The sequence below is a fragment of the Falco punctatus genome, assembly GCF_963210335.1.
Source record: "Falco punctatus genome assembly, chromosome: 4".
Classification (NCBI taxonomy): Eukaryota; Metazoa; Chordata; class Aves; order Falconiformes; family Falconidae; genus Falco; species Falco punctatus.
The window spans coordinates 25,139,397-25,156,474 of NC_137583.1; the positions used below are offsets into that span (position 1 = coordinate 25,139,397).

Sequence of the window (17,078 nt, forward strand, 5' to 3'; positions counted from 1 at the left end):
CTGACCATAAACTGTACAAACTTCCTGGGAAAACACTACTTAGAAATGCCTGGTTCCATTTACAGTTGTAGAAGTATGGAGTAACTCTGCTTGCTTCTACGTAATAAGAAACTAATAATCAGTAACAGCATTGCTTAAGCCCAATGACAGTGATCTTTATTTCAGGTCTTGATTAAGCAAGTATACAAACATACACCCATGCTGGGGCTAGGCACACGGGACCTTCCTCCTCCATTCCCCATCCAATAAATAAATTACAGCAGCTGTGTGAGGCTGCCAGTACAAGTAAATTCCCTTCTGACCTGCACTTAGGCCCCACTTCCAGGGGTGTCAGCACTTTCCACATCACCTCTGTGTGCTTCCCAAGCAACACACAGAATCAGGGCAATAACCACAGGAGCTACATTAAGAACTCCTGCTCTGTGCAGCTGCTGCTCACTTTTAGAGAACAATCACGGCCAGAGAGCCTTAAGCTCTGGCTTTGCTGCCCCGACAAGAGTTGTGGCTGAAATTATTAGGTGCTAACCTCTGCTGTCCTGCAGGGGCCTGCATCACATACCGGGTGCCAGCCCTGCAGCAGGTGTGAATGTTACAACCCACATCTGAATTGTAGCAGCCCTCGTTTCAGGCAAGATCAGAAGAAAAAGCAACATTTCAATTTGCCATACAGTTCATTTCCAAAGACTTTGGTTCAGTCTTGGCAACAGTGACTAGGCTACCTTCATGTAGCAGTTGTCTTCCTGAGCAAGAGCCTGTACAAGTTTAATTTTTTTCTCATTCTTCCTGTTGTATTCCCTCAATAATTCTACTGGGCTTTTTTTAACTACAGGTGCCAATCTGCAACCCTCACTGCAAATGGTGCAAGAATCAGGACAGAAGTCACCCATAAAAAGAGGAGGTGACACCTCATCTGAGCCCAGGGGCTCTGTGCTTTTTAAGTTCAGCCCAGTGCTGTCCAGTGATTCTTCTGGCAAGCTAGCTGCTGAGCCATACCTCCTGCCTACTGCATGCTTTATCATCTCTTTATTTTCCCCGGCATTTCTTAGGTGGTCATGCGTATGGCAGTTAAAGTCAGTATTTAGTCTGTTACTGTTGCTCTCTTGCATCCCTTTACCAGCACAGTTAAAGCTGCTAGCTTTAGTCCACTTCATAGTTCTTTCTCTGTTGTTAAAATATTGACAGTTCTGTTCCAACAAATGCAACAGCTGTTCGCCTCTGCTGGTATTTTCATCTTTGCTATTACTAGGCAGCTCAGTAGAGTTGGTGATCCATAGGCTGCCATCACTGGTCCGCATGACATTTTCATTAGAGGCTAAACCTGGGACAACGCTGCAGTCAAAAGCCTGTACAATCAAACATACTTGGTCATCTGTCCTCTGGTCAGGTTCACAGATTATGGTACCTGCAGGGGTTTCTCTCAGGTTGTTGTACAAAAGATGAATGAAGGGTTCATACAGTGACCTAGAGATAACCTCACTGTCATTGTCACTGTATGTACCATTACATTTAAGTGCATTATCAAAAGGTTGATAACCAGGTGGTTGAGATCCAATGGGGCAAAAAATTCCATTTGCTTTCTTTTGAAGATTTTGATATGTTACTTGCTTATGTATTTCTTTTTCTGGTAGGAAAACTGAAGCAGTCTCATTTACATGTGTGGAGGAAGATGGAAAATCAGCATGTTCTGAACAGGTGTTTTGAAACTCAAGCTCAGTGCAGGGAGATCTGTAGTTGGTATAACATGTCTGATTGCTAGGGGGTCCATAAATTTCATCTCCACGGCTAAGTTCTAGTGTCTCTGAAAACTGTGTCAAAGGTGGTGAGGAGCACATATTTTCAAAACACACAGTCAGGCTGTTAGCCATAGACAGAAGGGTATCAAAGCTTTTATATACAGAGCTACTTGGTTCCTTGAATGCAGACACAAGAATATCAAAGCTCTTGTAGGCAGAACCACTGGGCTCCACAGACGGAGAGATAAGGGTGTGAAAGCTCTTGTAGGCAGAACCACTGGGCTCCACAGACGGAGAGATAAGGGTGTGAAAGCTCTTGTAGGCAGAACCACTGGGCTCCACAGACGGAGAGATAAGGGTGTGAAAGCTCTTGTAGGCAGAACCACTGGGCTCCACAGACGGAGAGATAAGGGTGTGAAAGCTCTTGTAGGCAGAACCATAGGGCTCCACGGAGGGAGAGATAAGGGTGTCAAAGCTCTTATATGCAGAGCTACACAAACCCATGGATGGAGACACAAAGATATCAAAACTCTCATGTGCAGGGTTGCTTATTCTGTCTTTTCTGGTCAGAGAGGATGTTTTATTTGGAGCTTGCTGGATCAGGACACACAAGTCATGCTGATTTTCAGAACTGCACGGAGAAAGGCTTTGATGAACCATGTGCCGAACATCTCTTGCATCCAGAGAAGCAGAAATTGTGCTGGAGCTCCGATAGCCAGATTCAAAGGATTGTTCTGATTGTTCTGACTTCTTGCTAGCTGTACTGCAATTGTAGTCATCTTGGGAGGCTTTGGTAAAAATGGAGAGTGTATGAGAAATATCACATGGCTGCCAACTCTGGGCTGCACTTTCTTTTGGATTTTGCTGTGATGGATTTTCTGACTCAAGATTCTCAAAGGTTTTATTCTTACCTGTGATGATGCCTGGGTCTTTATTGTCTTGCACATTGTTTTCATCTACCAGGAGCTCAAGAAACATGTCAGCTAGTGCATCATTGTGTTCAGTGTGTTCTCTGAGAGCACTGACACTATTCTCACGAGGCTCAAACACGGTGATTGGGTCACTAGTCTCTTCCTGGCTCTCAGCCTCAATGTCTGTTAAACATTCACAGATTTCTATAGACTCTTCGATCAAAATTGTCTCAGGGGTTAAAACTCCACTGCTGCCTTTTGGAAACCACTCTCCAGACTTGCTGTGGCAACTGCAAGATTTCTCAACATTCCTGATGTTATCTTTTCCCTTGAAGCTTTGGCTTGGCAAACTTTGAACCAGACATTTCTTGCAGCTTCTGATTTCGGAAGTGAAAAGGAAAGGACAGTTAATGTTTATGTAATGGGAAACTATTTTATAATGTAAAGGAAAAAAAACAACACCTCTGCTTTATCTTACTTACATTTGGTATTCCATATGACTCTGCTTTAAGTCATGGAAAGGGAACTTAATTTCATCAATGTAGCACAAAACTGAAAACTAATGAAGATATAAATGAGATTCAGGACACATGTGAATTGCATTTAGTATCCCTGCACTAGCCAGACAATAGCACTTGTTACATATTCTACTTCTGGTGATCAGGAAAAGGTATTATTTGCAAAGTCTGTCAATTACCTTGACATTTTTTACAACCAAATGGCTCTTAGCTGGATTTGGGATTTGATCCCACCATTCTTTCTTCACTCTGCAAAGGAAGAATTAAAATAGTTTGCTTTGACTGCATTTTGGCTTCATTAGTGTATACTTCCCTCTTCCGTTCTTCTTTCCCTCTTAGCCATTTGCATGGCAGCAACAGGAAACGCTGTGCATCTCCAAGTGCTGCTTTTCATTAAACGAGTGCAAATGTTTGGTGCATGGCTGCTCTGCACACCCAGAGTCACATATTCTTCTAATCATGTTTGAAATGATGTGCAGAACAGACAGGACCTCATTTTCACATTACCACTAAAAAAAATAAAAAATTCCAGCAAACACTGGGGTTGAAAACTGACAGACCCCATAACTGCAGCCTGTTTTAGACACTGTTAACAAGCCCATTCTAGTACAACTAATAGAGAATATTCAGTTACCTATACAGAACATGACAGAGTGCAACTGATTCTTGTTTATAAAATGTTTGCTCAGAGAACAAGATAAAGGTGCCTAGGAAAAATAAAACATTCCTGTACTACTAAACATTCAGCTAATCAATAGCAATAACGATATCTGTGCAAACTGCTCATCTATTAAACCTGTGAACGGTACGATACATACTTGGTAAAACAGAAGTAACAAATTACAGATACTGCCATGATCAGTATGCAGGAAACTGGAACAGCCATCTGCAGAACATCTTCAGCTGTTACTTGGTAATCTGTTAAACATACAGATTTACATGTGTATGTGCATATAAATACAAGTACTGGCAATACAAATTCATTGCTGTTCTCTGAAGGAGTACTTTTTAAGGTGCAAAAGAAGGGAAAATAAAGCTTCTAGTAGATAAGCAACAGAACATACACAGCTACCAGTGTTGATGGTGTGTGGCATGTCTGAAAGATCAGTACAGGTATTGTGGTCAGTTACTGTGAGTGTTAGGAGCTGGGAGAGCCAACACATACTGTGAGGCCATGTGCCAGCTCTCTGGGACAAACCTGTCACATGGTCCCCAAAATCTCCACTGTAGTACAGCTATGCTTCTTGTCCTCTCTTTTGCTCCTCTGACATTTTTATAAACCCTCAGCCCTCTGATGGTTAAAGTATTGCTTAATTTGCAGCCTACATATCTCTTGGTTCATTTATACCCACTTGCTCTTACGTCAATGTTGTTCTTCAGTTTAAGTCTCTCTCCTACTTCCCTGGTGTCTACTTCATGAAGTATTTATAGAGAACACACACATCCCCTTTCAGCCTTTTTTTTCACAAGGCTAAGCAATCCTACTTCTCTTGGTCTTCTCTTCCTTAGTTTCCCCAGGAGTTGCCTTTTTACATCTAGTCTCTTCAGAAGCCTGTACAGAGGTATCCACGATACATTCAAAAGGATGAAGATGATGATTCTGGAACTCTCCCCTGAGAGGAGAGCGGTGGGGTATATATGATATGGTTTATAAAACTATACCATACTTTTATCAAGCTGCTATTTGTTACTATACTTACCATAGTGAAATTCAACTTTGTCACTCCATTCACTCCAGTAAGCTGGGTAGTCTGTATAGTTGCACCTTACACTTGCGGCATAATCATAGCCTCTCCTCAAGGAGCTTGCAGTAATTTCAAAGCTTTTTGTCTGGTACTTAATGGTTTTTACAGAAACCTGAAAAGACAGTGAGAAAGTTCACTTGGATTTCTTTAGGAGCTGAAGGGTTAGTGACAGCAATTAAATAACAATAGTGTTACGTATTTCAGCAACCTTTCACAAATGAGCAGATGAATGACTGTATACCTGATCTGCTGCGTGTGATACTGCGTTCTGTGGTCATGAGCACATGGTATGTGTGACATGCCACCATGCATGTTCTTGCCCTATCAGAAGCAGCCCAGTGTTAAAGTGGATTGTTCAGGAGGATGTCTGAAAACCCTCAAGTACACCACAGAGCCATGAACAGCCTCTGGCTTCCTGAGGTCCAAGGAGCAAATTAATTTCAGGGAAGAAAAGCATTGTATTTTCAACCTCTGCCCTGCCTGCTGAGAGCATCAGACCACTCTGAGGTGGCAGTCAGATTAGTTTCAGTCCTTTAAAGCCCACCTGAACCTCCCTGGGGGAATGTGACCTACGGAAAGTGTGTGATCAGGAACATTGTGGGATATGCCCTTGCTGGCCCTTACACCAATAGCTATGAAATGGTTTCAAGACTTTTCAGAGGACTTTTTAAACTTGAAAGCTCCAGAGAAAATGAAGAGACTGGCTGTCTCTTACCTCTGTTGGGTGCTGCTTCCTCCAGTATTTCACTTCATAGATGACCGGCTGTCCAGAGAGCATGGATGGAGGAGAGTAGCTCTCCTCCCAGGTCAGATTGAAATTACCATTTTCAACTTTCTCAATGGCAAGATTTTTGGGGGCCCTTGGCTTAACTGTATGTTAAAAAATACAAATAAGGAGAACATGGCAACGGGAAAGCACTGGTGGAGAGAAGCAGAGGGGCAAACATTCACCAGTGACCAGAATCTCACTGCAGTCAATGCATTTAGCTCTTTTCACTATGCTGTAGCACAAGGAGATAGAGGCCAAACCAGAGCAACTGCAAGGTATTCATATAACAAGCACAGATTCTTCAAGCTGGCTGAACAAACTGCAAGTTCAACCTTTTGGTGCACTGGATGCAGCTTTTAGCCTGGAAAAATAGGAACGACCTGTGCCCTCACAATAGCACGCTGTGCCGTGGGGCAGGCAGGAGCTTCTGACAGCTTCACAGCCATGCTGTCCGGGTACATCCTGGCCATCTGACTCTGAGAAACTGATGCAGGCTCCTGCTTATCTTGCTGATGAGCAGCAGAAACAATCAAGTATTCTGAAAAGAACCATCTCACCCATGCAGATGAATGTCTGCATCAGGTAAGTGAATGATTTCTGAGTCTTCGAGGTGACAAGTGTGAACAAGTACACTGTTCTAAACAAACTAGGTGCCCAGAGACATAAACTGTATCTACACTCTGCCCTGTGGAAGAGCAGTCATTAACTTTTTATCACTGGTTGTTATAATCCAACAGCAATTACTGTAAAAAAAAAAATATCTCTGCTCATGAGGGATGATTCAACTAACATGAAAAATCAGAGTATGACAGAGACAGGAATGGAAGAAATCTCAGTAGCTACAGCCTAGTGTCTTTGTAGGAACTGAAAGTGGCATGCTCCTTTTCATCCTTGAATTCCACAGCCACAAGTAAAACGCACTAATGATGCCTAAGCCGACAAACTGCTGCTGGCTGGCAGCTGAGGGGGTACAGCTAAAGGAAGAATCACCCTCTGCTTGCCCCATTACTTACACTCTCCTTACGAATCTACTCCAGAATCAGGATTTCTAAGCCAAACTGATTTTGCATTTAAGCCAGCATGGCACTTTTCACTTCTGAAAAGGAAAAACTGTTCCAGTGACATGGATGAAGAATTAGCTAGGATTGCAAAGCCTGGAAACTGATGTCCTGGTGACAAAGTAAACAGTTTCTTACCAACCAGGGCTGGCGTAACACTGTAATTCCACATATCAGTCCCATTGAACTGTAGAGTTAAAATATACGTGAGGCCTGATACAAAATAATCCGAACATATTGTGCAAGTGCACCTTAAACTGTTGTCTTCATTTTCAGGGACACACACACTCATTCTGAAAAACAGGCAGAAAATTATGTGATGCTTAGAGTGTGGCACGCTATTTCTTGATAAGGTGAAATCAAGCTTCGCAATGTGCAGAGCTAATCATATCCAAGACAAACAAGCTCAGTTCCCAGAAATGTTTAGCCCCAAAAAACCCAAACCAAAACTGAGCTCCCCCAAAACCCCACCTTCCCCCAACACCCCTTGGATATCTGTATTGTACAAATGGAAAACTTGACAGAAAGGCTAAGGATTGATCCCAAAAGGAAAAATTAACACCCTTCATCACACTTCAACCTCTGAAGGAGTGGACTGTCAGCTTGCTAGTATAGGAACAGGTTTACTACAGTGTACAAAGATACTGTTATTTGGTTATTTAGACATCTGTGTGGAGAAATCATATGGAGATGAACAGGACAGCACAGAGGCATCTTCCTTAGTAGGAGACAATGACTGGCCCTGCTACAGATTAGGGACAACAATCTGTGCTTCAACAGAGTTAGACTGTATGCAGAGATAATCACCTGGGTTCTAAGGGAGAGTACCTTTCACACAGGCTACAGACTGGTGAGTCAGGTAAGATTTCTCCCGAAGAAGGTTACATTTCACAAGAAACTAAGGCTGGGTAAACTTATGGGAGCCCTACCACTCTGTCCTGGTTTCAGCTGGGATGGAGTTAACTTTCTTTTTAGTAGCTAGTACAGTGCTTTGTTTTGGCTCTGATGTGAGAACAAGGCTGATAACCGCACTGATGTTTTTAATTGTTGCTGGGTAATGTTTATACTAAGTCAAGGACTCTTCAGTTTCTTGGGCCTTGCCAGCCAGCGTGCTGGAGGGGAAACAGCCAGGTCAGCTGTCCTGAACCAGCCAGAGAGGTATTCCATACCATGGGACATCATGCTTGGTATAGACACTTGGAGGGTTAGCTGGGGGTAGGGTGGGGGTTGTTGTTGGGGACTGGTGGGGCATCAGTCAGTGGGTGGTGAGCAGTTGTACTGCGCATCACTTGTTTTTCCCTTTTCCTTTGGATTTTACCCTTTTTCCCCACCTTTCCATTATAATTGATAATATTTTTTTTCTTACCTCTTTATTCTGTTTAGATTATTACATTGTTCTTATCTCAACCCTCAAGTTTTACATTCCTTTCTGATTCTCCTCCCCACCCCTCCGGGTAGGGGGGAGTGAGCAAGTGGCTGCACGGTGCTTGGTTGCCAGCTGAGGTTAAACCACAACACACTCCTACAAGTGGGACCTGATCACTCCTCTGTATTAAGAGTGCAGAGAGGTGTGCAGAAGGGTAAACCACAGAACAGAGCATGCCGTTGACTGCAGCAACCCATTTTCCCCTAGCAAGAAGAATAATCTGGATTACTACATCTTGTACCAGGCACCCATAGTAGAGGGAGGGAATCAAAGCTGGTAATGGCTACAGGATACATGAAGTTCCAACAATGATAATGTAACATCTTATTAAACACTCACTGTTCAGAAAGAAATTCCTTCCTGTAGTAGAGCAGGAATTCTCTGGAACAGTTAATGTCTGCAGGCACCTTCCAGTGACAAACCAGCTCTTTGTCATAGTCAGTGACGCATGCAAATTCCTGTACGTGTCCTGCAGACATAACTAGGGAGAAGCAGCACACAATGAGAAGCAAGAGAATAAAAAGAATAAATTATAGACTAAGCAGAAACATTAAATTTTCCATCTAAACAGAGCTACCAACTCCCTATACATTAAGTGAAAGCATTGTTATTTTTCGTGTTCTGGGTAAACTGAAAGAGATGAGTGTCACCAACTGTCTCCACCTTTCCAGAGAGAATGCCTACAGTCCTGGAGAGAAAGAAGGTGGTCCGCAGTAGTAATATTGAAACAGAAAGGGCTAACTCATCCAACACAGCTTCCAAGCACAGAAAATCGCATTCTGATAGCTCTATCCAAAACACATCAACATTTAATTATAAAACAGCATAATCCTATATGTTAAATACAAAAGGTTCAAAAGCCAAAATGCAGATAATTAAGTCTGACCATGATCACTACCTACAGGTGTGTACTGGTGTTTTACCTACAAGAGTTCCAAGGTTCCCAAACGCATGCCCTCTGCCCCTCCAGAGCAGCTCCCCACTGCCTAGATCTCCCTGTCACAGGCTTTCTTCTAATATATGCCTTTTCTTAATTTCACTCAGTATTTCCTGTTCTGTCTTCTACTTTTCATTATTATGACAGTGTTTGGAGACCTGGAGAGTGAGTCACATTGTTCTAAGCAGAGTAGGTACAGAGAAGCCCAAAGCCACTGTGCTCCCCAGGTTCACATTTACAATCTCCTTCACTGGCAGTACTTAAGAAAAAAAATTGAAAGCATACTTTCATCATCCCAGACAATTCTCTGCCTTCTCTGATGTTTGACTTCTCTGTTATCAGTAAATAATATTGTCTCCCTTTTCTTGCCTAAGTTGTACAGATCTAAATCCTTCTCTCCTGCTCCACCTCTCAACTCCCCGTAACAATTTTGAATTTAGAACCAGCTTTAGCTGTTTTTTTAGAATCCTATTAATAGGTATTTTTCTGATAGTTTCCTAAGGGATTCTGCTAGAAGTTTTCCTGTGGCAATTATACAAGGGCCAATTTTGTTTACATGGCCCAGCACACCAATTGCTCTCCATTCTTGTAATTTACATTGCAAATTCCAGATTAAGTTGCCAACAATTCACATGCTGTAAGATACCTGTCCTTCAGCCACTACTGCTTGATTGGCTTATTCTTTCCAATGGGTACTTAAATTTCAGATTATTCCTTCCAAGCAAAACCACCCAATTTTATTTTATCCTTCCTACACTTCTACTTTTATGTAGACTACATGTGTTATTTATTCTGATATGACTTCTGCATACTCTGATACAGTACAGTATCTGCAAATGTAGTAAACAGGACGGTCAGATGCCTTTTAGTGGACATGATATGTAACACACAATGGGATCCATCACCAGATCCTCTGGTACTTCAATAAAAACCTGACTCAAAGAAACAATTGCTTAGCACTATCAGAATACAGTCTTTCATCCTCATTAAAATCTACACATCACTTTCACTTGCCTTCTAAAAGACCTCCCATAAAACTTGACTACCAAGCAGCCTTGGATCACTTGAGTAAGCTCAATAACCTTAGTGGGGCTCACTTATGCAAATGAGGATTTACAGCAATGTCAAGGAACCATTTAAAAATTCTATAAAAATTGTAATCTAAATTGTCTGGTATATTGACTGCTTATAAAGCTAAAACTGACTGCAGTTTACAGCTTCATTATTGTTCAATTATTTAGAAAATGTTTTATTTACTAAGGCTAGATAGTTAACTTGTAGATAAGAACTATCACTCATATCCTTTTTGGATGGCAGCTCCACATTTAGTTTCCTTTTGTTCTGATGGTCCCCGATTCTTAAAAAAAACCCCAAAATCATCAGAAAAGCAGCAAGTTAAAGATTAAACTTCTGCAATACTTTAACAGTCACACTGCTCATTTATTTTAAAAGAAGCGTTATCTATCTATCCTGTGGCTATTGTTCGTATTTGGTTGTCATTTGCATTTTTATGACTAGTTTCTTTTCTTCCACTTTAAGATATACTTTTAAAGAAGTACTAACACTTTAAGCCCTTTAAAAGGTGAACATCATTATTTTGCAGTGTGTTAATGATGTTACAATTTCAAGAATACTTCAATTAAATGAAGCTCTTCCTGCTGTGTTAAGCTATGATTAGCAGCTTTATCTTGCCTTTCAGAGTCCTCATGTCTTTCCAGAACTCTAAAGTATCTTCTCTCTTCTTTTCCTGTGACCTTCTCCTTTTGCTACCTCTGATACACGTTTTTTTAAACTTTAGATATTCGAGAATTTCGAAACCACATACAGTACAGTTTGTTTTCAATCCATGTAGTTAAAAAAGGGAACCGAAATACTGGATTTCTTTTTTAATCCTCAACTACAATACAATGCTGAAGAAACTTAAAACATGTAGTTAACCAGGGTGGGGTGACAAGATGACAGGGGGAAAAATCTGTAAAATTATGCCCTGATAAAGTTCATTTACAGAAAATGTGGGATTACCTAGATCAGATGATGCAGCCAATGCGCTCTCGCAAACCTTCATCTTTCACATTAGTTCAAATTATACTATTTCATAGTACACAAGAAAGTAGCTAATAAACATTTTTTAGAGACAGGCTATTTTGAATTTTAAATATTTTGGTTTGCTTTTTTAAGAAAAAAAGCAAAAACACTGTTGACTACTGTGGAACTACTTAAAAACTACAGAAAGCAAAATGTAAGATTAATTTTCCAGAGGATAAAAATGCACTGCTGGAAAACATGATTTCATATGTCTAATTATAATCAAGTATCACAAAAGATACAAGGAAAAAAAGTTTCATATTCAGCTCCTGCCAGTCAAACTTCAGAAAATGACCATTAGCTATCAAGCAGCATGAAGACTTAATGCAGCTACATATCCTGCCAGACCAAATGAAGGGTGCAGTGAAGAACACACAGGACACTATGTCAGTCACCTGTCCCTGCACAGACACAAGCCAGAGCACGTAATGTCTGACAGCAAGCACCTGCAAAATTTGTTCAAATTCAGTCAACTACATTTCCCAACTCAGTAACTCTGCACACTTCAGAGAACACAAATCGCCAGATGCCCTTTAACAGCAGACCTAGAGGCGATACCTACAGCATCCCTCCTCCCTCTAAAGGTCCCACATGGCAAACAGTGGCAGTTATGAAAACAAGCAAATGAGAGACTAGTGCTTTCTGGTCTCACAGGATTTCTGCAGAGATGTCCCTGGGTTACGGCTGAGCACCTTCTTTGTAGTAAGGTGTCCAACAGAGTTTAGATAATGGGGAAGCAAGAAGACTTCCCAAACTACGGTTTCTCCTTCCTGCAAATTCCTATTTTTTTTCTTGCCCATTTGGAAAAGGTCAATTAAAAGAAAAAAAATAAGAATTTATTCTAGTATACAGATTTCTGACATTTGAAGTTACTACACATTTTATGTTAATTAATGGTAATCGTGTTGCCTACTAGTCATGGGAAAATGAACCCCAATATAATAATTTAAAACATTGAGAAACATACCTTCACTTGTTGAATAGGTGAAGAAAAGGATCCACAGAACATGCAGTGCAGCACTTGGCAGTCTTGCCATCATCGATGCTAGCCAGGTTCAGTAGGACAAAGTGTGCTGAAATTCTGAAAATAGAACATTATTATAAGCTTACACCACTGTCCCGGTTAAGGTTTGGGTATGTATAGTTCTTCCTCTGCTAGAAGTTAGGATCCTGCAGTGCCTGGTTCCCCTAAAGTTAGCTCACAGAACAACATTAAGCATGGAAAAATAAGGATAATACAAACAAGCTATAAGATGTTCCTGCAAAGGTTTAATTACAGAGGATGCTAGACTGACATTGGCAGTGAACCTACTCTTTTCAGCTACTAGAAGAGCAAAGCTGCCAGTACGCGAGCTATTAAAAGGGTAAGCACTAGACCAAAATTGCTTACAATCGATATACCACCAAAGCCCTACAATTCCACTCAGGCAAGCAAAAAAAAATAAGATTGAAGCATCTGATCTATTGACTAAAATGTTTTCCCCAAGTCCTATCACCGGTACCCTAGATAATAAGAATATCATCCTCTTGGAAAAGATTTTAGCGAAGACTTCTGAACCTTGCTTCAACAGAGTGTAGATTCATTAAAACAGTAAATAATTAGAAGTTGTAAAACACATACCTAATCATGATACAACCAGAACAACTTCAGGGAAGGAAAGTTATGCAGCTTTTACGTATTAAAATTATTTAAGCACAGATAAGCTACTTAAGTAAACTGAAAACAGATGAAATAAAGACTTCCAAAAAAACTTCTTTCCCCAAGATTCCTCTGCTAATGCAATTCAGCCACTTAGTGGAAGATCATATTCTGGATTACATATGGCTACCAGCTTTCATTTTTTGTCTGAAAAATGAAACACTAGAAATGTGATGCATTTAAAATTTTGGTAAATTTGTATGTGAAGTCACACTAACTACTATGGAATAACCATGACTTTGCATTTAGTATAAAGGGGGATAAAACTCATTCAGCAGCACATTCTCTTAATACACAACCCTTTTGTCTCTTCCTCTCCTGCTCTTTGTGTTTTCTAACCACCGAGCCTGGATGCAGTGTTGTTACTACCTGCATGCTACAGTTGCTCTGTTTACATTTGCAAAGTTCCCAGGTGGCATGGTATTTTCTTATTTCAAAACCTCACAATTCTCTGTTCCACTCAGTAAAGAAGAGAGAACTCAGATCTCCTGGAGCAGAACAGTGATGTTGGGCTTTCTGCAGAAGTTGTTAGATTCTGAAGCAGAAGAGACCGTTGATACTTACCCGTTAATGGTGGTTTGATATCCTCTGCTACAGCTACAGGATAACAACCTTTGACACTTCTAACGATTTGAGCTTCACCAGCTCACAAGACAAAAGGAACTAATGAGAGATCAGCAACTCTGCCACCCTATAAACTTATTATGTAACAAGCTGAGGAAAAAAATCATGACCTTTTGAAGATGTATGTGTCGGCACTGAATACATGTAAGGATGTGCAGCCTCAAAGGCATGCTACCAAAGCCACAGGCCCTCAGATAACTCCTCTCCAAAACTGGGAAGATTCTCAAGCACAGCTGCTGAATATTTGCTGTCAAACACTCAAATAGAATAAACACAAGGCAGGCAACAACCAGACTCTCTCTCAGTTGTGTTAGGGACAGAAAAAAATCACTTTAATAAAGACAACCACACCTTTTACTGATAAATATATCTACATAAATCAAACTACTGTGAAATGTAGCAATATAATCTTTTTTTTTTTTTCAATATATTTAGAATTACTAGCACTTCACTTATGATCAATCTTTACTTCAGTATGTTGGCTCCAAGGCAATTAACTCATAATCCAAGTTTCTGCACTTGTCAGAAAAAGTCATGTTTAATGATACTGTATTTCTTCCATTCTCAAATGCATGACTGACCACAAAATAAGCTTCTGAAAATTAAACATGGGAAATGTCAACCTTAGAGGTTCATGGGTAACAACACTGTTAGCAAAAATAGAAGATTAGAATGGAAACTCTTCTGTGACCTTCTCTGAGGCAGTTACTGCTCATCTAGCAATAAAGGACATACTTAAAAGACAAATTTATCATAAATTCTCAAGAAAACTATCACTCAAGAGATGAGCTTTTAATGTTTTAGGAACAGACAAAACACGACTGAGCACAGTATAAATGTTTTTAGAACAAAACAACTGCCTTTGCTGCTGCTGGGGCGGGGGGAGAGGGGAAAAAAAAAAAAAAAAAGCAAACTGCTCCAGCACAAAAAAACCTTCTTCTTTTCCTCCTTTTTCCTGGAATCCTCAAGAGAGGAAGCATTTGCTTTCCAGTCCATTGTTAAGTAATACTGCTGCATGACTGCAGTTCCAAGAAACTCTTAAACTTTGGCAGAGAATCTGGTATCACATAAGCATCATCACATAAGAATCAACAGATCACAGAGCAAAAAGTTCCCCCCTTCCCCAGGGGGAAAAGATCTGCACATGTTGATAAAAATGGAGTTAACCCACAGCTCTAACAAAACTGCACAAATGTATTTATTTTTTTTTTAGAGTAGCGGACTATAAATCCAATACAAAGAGAGGAAATTTTAAATTGGCAATAGCTTTCCTGTCTGTTAGCTCTAAGTTATTCTTTGTATCAGATAATAAAATACCAATCTTAAACAAGTACAAAACACATATACAGAATCCTAAACTGACAGCAAACCTAGTAATCCAAATATATCTGAGGAAACTAAGGTATAAAAGATGTGACTCCCCCAACACTACGAAAGAAATCTCTATCAGGGCTAGAAGCAGGTCTATGAGATCACTGGCAAAAGTTATATGCTTTGATGTTTATCACTCCTGTCCCAACAAAAAATACAGTATGATTGAAAAGATTTCATTTACTGTCAAGAAAAACAGTAACAACTTCTGGTCCGGGCTTCTAAAGAAATTACAGGCATAATTTGCAAAACCGTTAAGCCCAATGAGTAATTAATGCCCAGAAGACAGAGGACAGTAATTTCTGCTTAATTTACCTTTGCGGCAATTGTACAGGTAAAGAAGCACTTGCTATTTCAAAGTGGCTCTTTCCAAAATTAAAATACATCTTGTCTTATGCTTCTGGTTTAAAACATTAGCTGCAATTGCAGACTAAAATGAGATAAGCAGTACGTAGCAAAGCAAAAATTCCTGAACTGATTTTGTATCAGAATTTAAATAAGTCAGGGAGTAATTTCTATCTTTTTTTATTGCTGCTTTTAACTGATTTTTTTGTTCCCCTATGTGCCTATACAAGATGACAGACCTGTAGGAACATAAACCATAATGCCTATCTTTGACATGCAGTGTGACTCCCAGAGGTAACTGCACAAAGTACGTGTATGGTGAAAAGCGCAGGCGTCTCTGACAAAGTGGGTTTTCACAAGAATTTGGAAGTCGAGGAGGAAGTCCTGTATACTATGTTAAGGTGGAGGTTTAGATGAAAGGGTAGACTTTCTAACTGGAAGATATTTAGAAGTTCCAATAATTAAAGGATGGCAGCTTTGGTCAATGAAGAGCCAAAAGATAAAATTCAATAGTTCCCACTTTGTGTTACCTAAACTGAACAACAAACCACTGCCACTTGCTGCTTTGCCATCCAGTTAATACACCGTTGTGTTAACGTTATCTCTTCTTGCTGAGACTACTACGGCTGAACAAGCAGATCTGTGGAGAGGTCCGTAGATTACAGATTCTTCAGTGGTGAAGCTTTGTCCCATTTTTTATTTTAAAGGGCATAATACACATATTATTGTTTATCTGACACAGCGTTTCCTGCATCACACTGTTTGATCACTAAAGAAGGAATTTAACTTCAGAATGGTGTCTTTTAAAGGAGTAAAGCATTTTTTTCCATTCTTTTAAAATTAGTAGTTTTACTAATTATTAACCTTGTTCTACAAAATTCCTTCGTGTAGTTTGGGATACCATTAGTGTTATTTGATGTGACAACATACAAATGACATCTGCATTTCTGGAGGGGGACAGGGCACACACAAACACGAGGAAAGCCTCTCAAAATGAGCAGATGGGGTCTCCTTAAAAAAAAAAAAAACAACAAAACTTTACGACTAAACCGGCTAAAGTTTCTGCATCCCAGCCGTTTTCATGTTGAGAGGACAGAGGCCAGCAGAGCACACACACCACGCCAGTGCGGCCCGTAAGCAACACGGCGCTCGCACTCCGTTGGACACACCGCGAACCAGCGCCCGCAAGCGGCAAGGCACGTTGGCCACTTCCTAACTTAGGCCTGACAGGAACTACGGAAAATGCTTAACCCTGGCACGGGGAAAGAGCCCGCCTAAATACCCGACGCCTGGAGCACAGCGGCTCCCCCCACCCTGCGGCCCTGAGCCCCGGCTGCCGGAGCTCGCCAGGAACCGGCCCCAGGCTCTGCCGGAGCGCAGCGGCCCGGCCGGCCCTCAGCGCTACACCGGGCAGCCGCCGCCCTCCGCCGCCAGGCTCCCGGCTGAGAGGAGACCTCTGAGAACCGCACCGCTTCTCTCCCCTGCTACCTCAGAACACCGACCCGAAGGCAGAGTGAGCCCCCGACCGCCGCGTCCTGGGCCTCCCGCCTCGGAGCGGTGACCGGCGGCATGATCACCCCGCGCCGCCCGCCCGAGCTGCCCCCCGCCGCGGCCGCCACCGCCCCAGGAGCGCGGAGCAGGAGAAGACCGACAGCGCGCTCCGGTGGGCGCTCGGTCCCAGCCACAGTTAATAAGAAGGCGACCGCCAGCAGTACCTCGCCTGGTCCGGCCGCCGGGCCCGGGCTTCAGCTTCGGTCCGGGCGGGCGCGGCCCCGCGGCACCTGCAGGCCAGCCCCGGCACAGACGCCACGCTCCACAGCCCCGCCGCCGCGCTGCTCCGTGCCTCCCCGCCGGCAG

General features: G+C 41.7%; 1 protein-coding gene across 4 annotated transcripts; it reads right to left on the minus strand.

Annotated features, from left to right (window-relative positions):
* Positions 1-134: 134 nt before the first annotated feature.
* On the minus strand, positions 135-17,073 carry IL4R (interleukin 4 receptor). 4 transcript variants are annotated; one of them, XM_080387553.1, is made up of 11 exons: positions 16,937-17,073; positions 12,150-12,263; positions 8,500-8,641; positions 6,873-7,027; positions 5,623-5,777; positions 4,863-5,019; positions 3,981-4,080; positions 3,342-3,411; positions 3,127-3,203; positions 2,645-3,021; positions 135-2,521 (listed from the first exon to the last, which is right to left on the minus strand). In XM_080387553.1, the coding sequence occupies exons 2-11, from the start codon at positions 12,220-12,222 to the stop codon at positions 711-713; spliced, it is 3,117 nt and encodes a 1,038-aa protein (XP_080243679.1). In that variant the 5' UTR covers positions 12,223-12,263; positions 16,937-17,073; the 3' UTR covers positions 135-710. The 4 variants fall into 4 exon arrangements, with proteins under 4 accessions (XP_080243679.1, XP_080243678.1, XP_080243677.1 ...); XM_080387552.1 differs by having other exon boundaries at positions 135-3,018; XM_080387551.1 differs by having other exon boundaries at positions 135-3,021.
* Between the last annotated feature and the right edge of the window lie 5 nt (positions 17,074-17,078).